This window comes from Hetaerina americana, unplaced genomic scaffold (genome assembly GCF_022747635.1).
Source record: "Hetaerina americana unplaced genomic scaffold, ioHetAmer1.1.p SCAF_8, whole genome shotgun sequence".
Classification (NCBI taxonomy): Eukaryota; Metazoa; Arthropoda; class Insecta; order Odonata; family Calopterygidae; genus Hetaerina; species Hetaerina americana.
The window spans coordinates 39,666,700-39,678,729 of NW_027287427.1; the positions used below are offsets into that span (position 1 = coordinate 39,666,700).

Genomic DNA, 12,030 nt, shown 5'->3' on the forward strand with positions numbered 1-12,030 from the left:
TATTGTGTAGCTTTTATGATAATGCTTGAAAATTTTTAAAATATTTATGAGTAATTAAATGGTGCATGCTTGTTTCTGGTGCCATTAGTAACTGTGTATATTGTCATACTATGATTTAGATATATCTGAGAATTTTTATAAGGTTAGCTAACCTATGACATGACCTATATGCTATGGCTTTTATTGTACAACTGTATGTTCAAAATTTTGGCATTAAAATAAAGAATCTTCTTTTCAGCCATGGTGACTTCCACTCATTTTTATAGGTATCAAACAATCAAATACTGCAAGGTTCTGTTGAGTGGACTATGTTTACAAACCATGGGTATGGCTAGCTCATCTAGACGCAAATTATAAAAAAATATCAGTGAATACTGTGGAACTTCGTAATATGAGCATGATCCATCCTGATACCTTTCTCATGAAACGAAATACTCATGTGGTGAATCATATATTTCCATATAAAATAACTTAAAATATAATAATACGTTTCACGCCAAAAAAAATATTAATTTTTTGCAAGGTTTAGTCAAAGAAAACTATATAGACATTATTTAGGATCATTGTTCACGTTCACCTTTTCTTCTATCTTCTATAGTTTATGATATCTGCGTGATTCTTTTTTCCTAGAAAACTATCGAGATTTATTTTTGCTGACTCTTCAAAATTTTGCAAAAATGCAGCACAGCATTATCATCATATTAATTTGTGGTGCACGTAGCCACTGCCATGTTAGGATGATGCTTCTTAATGTACGTTGCAACAGTTTCCCATGATTTCAGCATTCTCTTATGGCACTAGATAATTGTTGCTCTGCTGTTACTTCCTGCTACTCAGCCAAACTCTCCTCCACAAGCTCATTGACATCATTGTTATCCACCTCCAGTCCCAGGAACTTGGTCAAAGGCAAAAACTACAGTCCCTTTATCTGCTGTTACAAATCCCTCAAAGTCAATTTTGTCAATGCTCTCTGGCCAAAGCTTCTTCCAAGTAGAAGTGCAAGTTCTCTTGGTAACCCCTTCCTACACCTTTTAAATCATCTTAAGGCAGCCAACAATATTAAAATGATATTTCCAAATCTCTATCAGATTGAGATTGGTCCTTTCAGTCACCTCATAACGATGCTTGAAAACTGCTTTAGTGTAGAGCTTCTTAAAGTTAGAAATAACCTGCTGGTCCATGGGCTTGAGTGATGGAGTGTTGTTGGGAGGAATAAACTGGATCTTGAAGGATATAACTTCCTCAAGGAGGTCATCTTGTAGGATTGGAGGATGAGTGGAAGCATTGTTAATAACAAGCAAGACATGAAGTGGCATATTCATCTCAAGCAAATACTTTTTCACAGAAGGACAAAACACTTCATGGATCAACTCAGTAAAAAGGTCATGTGTCACCCAAGCCTTGTTGCTGGACCTCCTAATCACATTTAGCCTGCTCTTCTGGACTTTGAACTTCTTGAAGGCACAAAGAGTTCCTGAATGGTAAATGAGCATGGGTTTAATTTTCAAATCGTCACTTGCATTGGCAGAAAATAACAGCGTGAGAAAGTTTTTCATTGGCATGTGGCCAGACAATGCATTCTCCTCTGCTGTTATATAGATTCGTTTTGGCATCTTTTTCCAGAAGAGGCCCATCTCATCACACTTAAAAACATGTTGCAGCAGGTAACCCTCAGAATCTATGAGTTTTTTGAAGTCACGGATGGACACCCACAGCTTCCCTTATATACTTTTTTTCATCCATTGATAATCCTGGCATTTCCTTAACAAGATCAGCAAAAATGACTTTCCTCTTCTCACAAATCATGTTCTCATTAATTGCATCGCCTTGCAATTGTTTTTCGTTTATCCATGTGAGAATCAACCTTTCAACATCGTTCAGAATACGTAACTCTTGCTTAGATATCCTTGTCAATCCCTTTAAAACATCCATTCCTTGATTTTTTCCTTGTTTTTGAGGATAGTATGAATCATTGATGTCAACCTATTGTATATGCATGATAGATCAGCTATGCTGATTCCTCATTCTTGTTTTATAATAATTTCCCATTTTATTTCTACATTTACTTTTATTCTCTTTTGAATGTCTTCTGGTGGCTTTTTCTTTGGGGACATTTTTAAATTGTTCATAAAATTTCATTAAACTGTGCACGGAAAGTCACAAATAATATGCCTGAACACAAGTTTGAACAAATGTCTAGCATCACTAACAACACTACGATAGATCACTAGCAACACTATGATACTAGTGAAACTTGTGCTAAACGCAATGGTAAACAGCCAGTGCAATCACTTTAGGAATCTCACGCCCCTCTCCTCATCATTTGTTATGCAAAATGCCGCTTGCTAAGTGAGTTATTCTTGGGCACCATATTTGTGCTCATTGTTCCAGTTACTCGCTATCCGATGTGCTTGTTAAGTGAGGTTCCACTTTATAATTAATTCATTCATTAATTCTATAGAACCTGCTAAATAGGCCATCTGAACTAGGTACTGTGATAATTTTAGATGATAGGATGACTCTTTTACATGTGTACCATTATAACTGTGAGGGCATACAAATATTGCTTATAACAGATTTCGTCATCTTCAAAACTCATATTTGTTGGAATAATTTTATCTGAAAGTTGAAACACTTTTTAGCATCTAGCACCTTTAATGAACTAGGTTAGCTGATAATGCTGAACCCATGAATATGAACCACCAACCCTTTTTCCCATAGCTTAAAAGCATGTCTATCAATGTCAAGTAATAAAATTAGATGTTTGGTTACAAAGTGACATCACGATTCCTTAGACTCAATTAATTTGAGCCGCCTTATATGAAAATTCAAAAAAAAGAAGTATATTTGCCTATCTTAATTAAATGACTCAATTTTCATTTATAATAATATATTATACACATTGAAAAGTATGGTGTATCTCATATGTGTATTAGTATTTCAACATACTTGGACCAGCTTAAAAATAATTTTAATTAATTTGAACAAATCCATATTAACGAAAACTGATCAATGACGGCAAATGCCGGCCCTAGTGAGGGCCACCGGCATTGAACCTGCGACCTCAGCCAACCCTGTGGTCCCAGGTTCAATTCCCACCTAGGTGGTTTTTCCTTCACCTAGGGCTTGGGTTGTTTAATTTTCTAATTGTAATATCAAAGTTCAAAGTCTGATGTAAAGGTCGAAGTCCTTTTTTTGGACTAATGCAAAATAAATGAATACTACCTTGATCAAAAAGTTCCCGGAATAACCACCGTGTGGCGCTCCCATCGTTCCGATTTGAGTTCTGTTTTTTTTGTTAAATTGGTACATCTGTTGTTGATATTCCCTTTAAATCTTAGTGTCATAACTTGACATTTGCAAAAGTTACGTAGCCAAGAGTACATCTATCTCTGTGTGTGTTGGCGATTTTTTACAATTGCAGAAATGGATTTAAATTTGCAACAACGAACTTGTATTAAATTTTGCGTAAAAAACGGATTTAGTGGCGCACGGACGTTGGAAATGTTGGAAAAGTGTTTCGGCAACGATTCTCTAAAAAAAACGGTCGTTTACCAGTGGCACGAGCGGTTCAGAAGTGGTCGTGAGTCAATCGAAGATGATGAACGCAGTGGCAGACCATCGACATCGAAAGTCGGTGAAAAAATTGATAAAGTAAAAGAAATGTTGGTCAATAACCGCAAATTAACCATCAGAGAAATAGCGGAGGACTTGAACATTGCCTATGGATCCGCCCAAGACATTGTGGTTAATGATTTGGGTTTCCGTCGTGTAGCATGCCAAAAGACCTCAATTTCATGCAAAAAAGAGACCGTGTTGACGTCGCAAAAGACATGATTTGCGAGGCTGAATCCGATCCCACATTCATCAAAAGGATCATTACTGGAGACGAGACGTGGGTTTATGAGTACGACATGCAATCCAGACATCAGGCAAGTAAATGGCGTTCACCAAATGAGCCGAGACCAAAAAAACCACGTCGTTTTCAGTCAAAAAAGAAGGCAATGCTGTCGGTTTTCATGGATTACAACGGTGTAGTGCATCATGAATTTTTGCCAGAAGGCCAGACAGTAAACAAAGAGTATTATTTGGGCGTTATGAGACGTTTGCGTGAAGCAATTCGCCGAAAGAGACCAGAAATGTGGGCAGAAAACTCGTGGATTTTGCACCATGATAACGCACCGTCGCACAGTGCTATCATTATTCGTAATTATTTGACGAAAAATGCAACAAATACCATCCAACAGCCACCGAATTCACCTGATTTGGCTCCCTGTGACTTCTTTCTGTTCAATCGAGTTAAAAAACCATTACGGGGAACGCGTTTTAGCAGCCGAGAGGAAGTAATGGAAAAATCGCAGGAAGCACTGATGGACATACCGAAAACCGACCGTAACTTTTGCAAATGTCAAGTTATGACACTAAGATTTAAAGGGAATATCAACAACAGATGTACCAATTTAACAAAAAAAACAGAACTCAAATCGGAACGATGGGAGCGCCACACGGTGGTTATTCCGGGAACTTTTTGATCAAGGTAGTAAAGAAATGCAGCGATCCAACTTTTCAATCAATTAGATTAGATCAAACTTTAATGATTATGCTAACTTTCTTATCATGATAGCAAAGGGAAAGTAATCATGAATTTCCATCACTTGTAGAAAATATGGTAATAACCTGGGCAAGTAGGGATAAATTCCTGAAAAATGCTGTAATTAAGATTCAGTTATGAATGGCAGCCCTCTAAATGGGCTGCAACCCTGGTGGATGAGCTGATGTAGGTATTCTGATAACTGATACAACTATATTTGAAGGATTATGATGTTTGCTCCTCATAGAGTTACCAATGAAACAGCCGGGGTCAGGCAAAAAGTAGTCAATGCAGTCAGTCTGTGTTCATTAGTGAGACAACTGGAAAGAAAACTGACCCCAGGGAGATGGAAATTTAAGTGCTGCTATGATACTAAAAACATTGTTGAGAGAGTTACCTAAATGAAAGCCACCTTCAAGTTTTCCTTCCCTGGCAGTAATGAATGCAAACATGAGAAGAATGAATCTCTTAATAGGATTTAGCTCAGTTGGGTTGGATATCATACCCAGCATTGGGGGAAGCTAGGCCTCCATAGTCTTCATAACACAAAACCTATGCACAGCAAAGTCAATAGTAGCTATTAGTATAGTAGTAGAATGGATACAGGAAAAGACTTCAAATGAATGTTAGGATGCTCTCAGTTCATGGAAGTTAAAAAATAATTGTGTGGAATTAAAGGATATAGGAAGTTTGTCTGTTAGCCCTTCATCAGGTGAGATAGAAAGATGGCAGGGTTAATTGGAGCAACGGCTACAGAGTAGCATGTAATGGATGAGAGGAGAGTCAAAAGGAGTTGCACATAATGCTGAATTAGAATTTAGGGAGGGAATCAATGAATACAGAACAGATAATTGACAGAATTTAATTAAAATAGATAAAACCAGATCTGACAATATTAGTGAAATTATTGACATACATGCCAAGTCATTGGGATGAAGAAGTAAGTAGTGAATACAGTTAACTAACAACTGCTGAAATATAGATGATATAAACTTGCAAGTGTACCTGAATGAATATATTTTATAGTAATGGGATTTTGGAATATGTTTGTAGGTCAAGGGAGATAATCGAGGGAAATAGGGAAGTACATTAAAGGAGCAAGGAATGGCTGTAGGGAGAAAAAATAGGGTTCTGTAGGAGAAATGGCTTAATAATCACTAATACATAGTTTAAGAAACACACTATATTTAGATGCACATGGTAAATGCTGGAAAAATCGGGGCGATGTCAGTTAGATTATATATTTAGGCATATTAGGTTTGGTAACAGCAAGATAAATTCCCACAGTTTATCATGGGTAAATGTGGATTTGGATCATGATTATTTCATGCAGTGTAGCTTTAAATTTAAGAAAATAAAAAAGGGATGTGATATAAGCCAATGGAATTGAGAGCCTTTGTTCAGAAAAAAACAGAAAGGAATATTGGATTCACATGATGAAAGTAATGATGAGGGGCTGATTACAGTAGAAGAAAAAGAGGAATAAAAAAGGATAAAGAAAGCTGCAAATAAAACAGTCAGGGTGGTAAATAAGAAATGAATGAGGAAGCCATTCACAAATGAAGAGATAATAGAGGTAGAGAGATAGGAGCCAGTGGTTTTAGTGTATAAAAATAATATGAGTTCAATGAGGGTTACTAAGTGCAGAAGTACTTGATCGAGAGATAAAAAAAGGCATTCAAGGAAATGGAATTGAAAAAGATAGTGCGGATGAAGAACAATCATGCAGAACTACTAAATTGTTTCCAAAAATGTGGAAGGAAGAGATTATTTGGGCTCATTTAGCAATTATGGTTTAGGACTTTGTCTGGAAGAATTTTCTAGATCATCATTGATTCTCATCCCAGAAAAAGGTCAAAGCAGTAACAAATATGTGTTGACCAGGGAAACATAAGTTTGATTTCACATGCAACAAACAGAACAGATTTAGGGGCATCTACAAAATGATAGAAGGGATAGTAAATGATTACAAAGAGGAGAATCAGGTTCATGTGATCTCATGGCAGCAATGAGGTCACTGTTAGAAAAAAATATAGGATGTAACTAGTATGTACACACCTATATGTATGCCTCATCGGTCCTAAGAAAGCTTTTTGGCAAAGTAAGAATGGGACAATTGATCATCATTTTTCAGAAGAAGGAAGTGCTGGGATATCAGCTGGCTGTGAAGGAATTTGGAATGATAGGGTAAGAGAGAAAGTTTTTGGAAGAAAGTCAAGAAGGCATGACAAGTTAATGCAGGTGATAGAAAAGTAACAGGATGCTGAAGACTGTTATAAAGAGGAGAATGTTGGTAAGCAAGGAAGTGAGAGAAAAGAAATAGGAATGCATTATGGAATAATGGGAGGTAAAAAGTATGCAGATATATACAGATTAACTGCATGGCATGATTTTTTCAGTCATTCTAATATTCTAGAAGTTATTACATCCTGGATGATTTAATATGGTTACACCAAAAGCAGCACAAAACAAGCATGAATTATGCTTTACTCAGAGATATCATTCTTCTTCTGGTCCATCAATTGAACTCTCCATTTAGTAAAATTTGATGACACTCTAATTCGTATTTATTGTTCCACAGGGCAAGGGGACAACCAAAATCTGTAAATATAATAATCTACATTTATTTAAAGGTGTTCAACCCTTTTACAATTTTCTTAGTCTTAAAGTCAAATCTCATACTAAATGCATCACAATTTCAACATAACACATGGTAAAAAATTACTTATAATTAACAGTCCAGTATTTATGCCTAGATTCAGGTTCTTCATAGCGAAAAATTGAAATAACAGAAATTTTCTTAATATTATGCTAAAATCAGGCCTTTTATTTGTCATTACATGCTAAATTAAAAAAAAAATTGTTGCTCTCTGGATATCTTTGGTAGTCCATAATATGCCCTTTGGGATCCCAATTAGCCGTTGGCTTCTCGCCAGGTTTCCTAGGGGCTGAACCACCAGAGTTGACACGACATCCAAGCCCAAGGTGGCATTTGAACCCATGAACCTGTGAACTTATAGGATAACAGGCAAGTTTGTTAATTACCTGGCTCAGCCATCCATTTAAAAATGAATTTAAAAAATCACAGCCATTACAAATCTCATTGCAGTCCCACATTTTCTATTATATACAAAGTAATTATGCAAGAACATCCCACGCTCATTTCAAAAGCCTCCAATCTAAGCTTTTCAACATGTTTCAGTGACCATATTTCCATGCCTTACAAGCCACATTCCATATCAAAGTTTTGATAAGCCATTTTTTAATATCCTTACTCAATATCTACGTTAGCCATTCCCTCCTTGTGAAAACTTCTTTGCCTAATGCAATTCTTCTCCTCATGCAACTCTTCTCCTTATGCAATTCTTTGCCTTCTGCATTAACCATTGTAGTCCAGAACACTTCCAAGATAGGTCAACTCTTCCACTTTCCATTAAGACAATAAATTAAAACCCGAAAAGGTAAAGCAAAAAATTATTTGACCTAATTAAATCAAAATCTGCTCTCATTTCTCTTGTTAAACTTTCAGTTGGGCAAAAATTCTTAAATTGAACAAAAACACCCAATTCATGAATTTAACAGGAAGACTCCAGGTTGAAAGCTAATGAAATAATTTTCAGCTAAAAAAGCTTGTAGTGTCAACTTGAAAACCATAGACTTCAAATTAAAGTTAAAGTGAAAATTCTCTGTATCAACATCATACCTTGAGTTTTAGGATGGATTTTTAATGTAGTTTATACTGCATTTTATGGGGGTTTGGTAGTCAAGTGGATGAACCATTCTCATACTGAAATTATGGCCCCTGGTTCATATCTGAAGATAGCCTTTGGATATCCACATCTAATGAATTAGTGGCCAGAATTTGTAGGATACAGTATGCATAGCATAGTGTTATAAATGGGTTTCCTTGAAAGTGTGGACACAATAGGCCTAGGTCAAGGTGAGCTGTACCTTCAGTTATCAAAACTGAAAAAAATGAGTGTAGATGAGTTTTTGGCTGAATACTGATTTTAATCAATGATAGTCCTAAGCTGATTTCATATGTATGAACTCATACACCAATATTTCATTACATTTCTTAGTTTCAAACAATAACCACATATCATTTTTCTAAAAAGAGATAAAAGACTTTAAATGCATTGGTTTTCCTTATAATATAACCCAGTGGTTATTCCCTTTCTGGCACATTTCTTTGCTGCCAATTTTTTTTCTGATATAAACTTCATTTATTGTAAAGACTGTGGAGCATACAATTCAATATCCATTGTAAGGCCTTCCTAATAAATATTCTGTTTCATTATTTCAGGATGAAGAGCTTGTAGGTGAGTTATGGCGACCAAGAGCATCATCAGCATCCAGACGAAGCCTCTCATTGGCAGGGCTCATTTCAGCAGCCACGGGCCGCCCCACGCCTTCCACCTCTGCATGTGCCAGCCCAACTAGCCCCACTTCTCACTGGGATTGGGAAGCTGTCCCTCAGGAAGATGCACCTCTTGATAAAAGTATCACTCAAGAGAGCGCTATTGGTTCTGCGCCTGCAGGGACTCTGGAGGAATTGCCACCTTCAAGGTCTGGTGCTAGAAGTCAGCCTGATTATGCAGGTAGTAGTGAAGCACTTGTGATCACTGTAGCTAGCAGGGATAATGGAAGCCCTAATGTTAATATTGAGGTCCAAGACATGAGATTGGAGGAGTTTAGGAGAATATGCCCAACAGAGAAGGAAATATAAATGAAGAGTAGTGAAACATGTTTTCACCAATAACAAATAAAGTGCAATATGGTGCTTAGTAATAATATAAAATATGATCATAGAGAAATGAAGTTTTATGCAAGCTGACCTGCCCTTTATTCATGCTGGATGAAAGAATGGGAAGCTCATTTGCTGAAATAGGATCAGATGATTAATTTCCAATCCATTTTATTCTGATACATATGTGTCACTCTTTATTTTTAAACAAATTTATTTTTGCATCCTGTACATGATCGACATATTTTTTTTTTCATTTGTGTACATTACTTCTTGGGAAGCAATTTCCTCTGGAGTTATTCTAAATAACTAACAAATTCCAAAGATGATGTGGTGCTTTCATTGCACATTTCCAGGGTACAGCACAATCTAGTCAATAAGGAAAAGGCATATGTTTAGTGAAGGCTATGTTCCCTCGAGACTGAAATGTTTCTAAACATGGCAATATATTTAGATCATATAGTACATTAATTCTGCCAAGAACACCAATTGTATCATACAAATATTTGTATAATGACTTTTGACGGTATTTACTTTTCATGTTGTTATCATTGGTAGAAGATCAGGCAAAATATTTGTGAGCTTGTTGTTGAGCAGTTGTTGATTATTCTTTATGAAGTGAAGGAGTGACACCACAATCAGAACATTTTCTTTGCCCTGCGAACTAAAATGCTGACTATAGTAATTAACATGGCCTTGTTTCGACTCATGTTAGGGAAAATGTAACGTGGTCATGAAATAAATAGTATAATTTCAAGCGGCTGAATGCCTTATTTGAAATTATCATCATAGTTCACACTAAGAAAATTATAATGGCATTGCTGATTACAAGAAGTAGCACAATGCTTTACTGGATGAAGTTTATAAATGCATAAAAATATTTATGTGATATGTCATAAAACACCAATAAAAATATTGTTATTACCTACTTAAAAAAAAAAAAAAAAAAAAAAAAAACTTCTTTAGATAGGTACCTACATATTATGTCAGATTTTCATATTTATAGTATTTTAATGTTTAAGCACATCTGTTTTTTAATCAAGGCTGATGGGGATCTATTCTTAATATTTGATAGCAATATTATGCCCCAGGCATGATTTCCGACTTACATAGACCATAGGAACCTACTCACATTCGATCATACTCCTCATTTACTTAATCTCAATTACTAAAGGGCAGTAAAGAGTTATAAATATGAATTTTCATGAAACCTTTACTCAATTCCCAATCCAATAATTCAATTTTGTTCATGTATTCAACTGCAAATATATCTCCATATTATTTTTCTAATTTCAGAAATATTATTAATATTTGGTCAGGTAATGCTAAATTTCTGGTGAATACACTTAATGTAAACGAAGTTCCATTGCCATACTTGAAACTATAAGAATTGGCGGTTGTAAGGAAGAATTTATAGTTAATTGCATATATTAAAGATTATTTAATTTTTGCATGAATTTATTCTATTAATTGGGAATCTTCTTTTCCATGGCTTCGTTAATATACATTTTTACCTTACACTGCAAGCTGCTGTAGAGGCATGTCACAGGGAGAATTAAGTTACCACTCATATATTGATCATGTCAAACTCAATAAAGTTAAGTTTGATTGTTTGCTATCTCTTTGTATTACCTCAATCATAAGCCAATTGACTTGAATGAACTATGTAGATTATGTATAATATGTTCATGAAGAAATTTAGCTGTGCAACTCTTATAGTGAGATGTACAATTAAGAGTTTGGCTATACAATTAAAATTTTTCATTCTTTCAAATAAAATATAACAAAATATTTTTTGAAGAAGAAAAACATTTAAATATTATATTCCTTTCAGCATATAAAGATGAAGTCCTTCATTCACTTTGAATTTGAAAAAAATATTTATTGTACTTGGGCTTTCATAATTACTAAATAAAATGAGTAAGATAAAGTAACTTTCAAATGCAATAAAACCTCGTTGTTTCGTTCTTCCTTGATTCAAAGCTGAATACAATTTGCATGTGCTAGTAGCCCTAATCAAAATCATAGGAAATTGTATACTTCTTAATGAATATTATTCATAAGATTTAAGAATTGAAATTTGAAGTCATGAGCTCCAACTACTCAGAGACATATCGTTTTTCTAGCATTCCTCCATGCTCCGGCTGGAAGCTTTTGAATATTGGAAAATTTACATTCACATGGAAAATGACATTGCGTTATTGTTCTCTATATTTTACCACATTTTTCTCACCTCTAAACTGGGTTAGTGGGTGGCTAGTGTATTGTCTTCCCATCTCAATGGCACAGGCCTAACCCCAGTGGTGGAAAATTTTGTCCAACTTGTATCTGATCCCTACTTGTGTGTCATGTGATGGTAGGCATACTGTGCTCTATATTCAGTATGCCATCAATTGGATGGGGCATTAAATTATGGTCCCCATGACATCTTCTGCTAAAGTTAGGCTATTATCAACACCAAGTTTTTGTCCACACATCATTCCCTGAAAATCCTATGCCAAATTATTCACCTGCCCATAATGGCAACATAACGTTTGTTCATTTTATTTTATGCAATTGATAATGTTAATGCAAGAGAAAGAGGGCATTACAGAAAGTGCAGCTTCAAAATAATCGTCATAAATCATTCATTAAAACAACTACCACAAGGGATATGCATATTTCATCCGAAAATCTCATAATGCCACCATTA

The 12,030-nt window shown here is 35.4% G+C and overlaps 1 protein-coding gene across 1 annotated transcript in view; it reads left to right on the top strand.

Moving 5' to 3' along the window:
* Positions 1-10,263, top strand: part of LOC139697860 (uncharacterized) — a 531,364-nt gene extending 521,101 nt beyond the window's left edge. The window contains exon 15 of the mRNA XM_071596719.1: positions 8,898-10,263. Within this exon, the coding sequence (XP_071452820.1) occupies positions 8,898-9,320 (423 nt within the window). The 3' untranslated portion in view covers positions 9,321-10,263. The remainder of the gene's footprint in view (positions 1-8,897) is intronic.
* Positions 10,264-12,030: the final 1,767 nt, after the last annotated feature.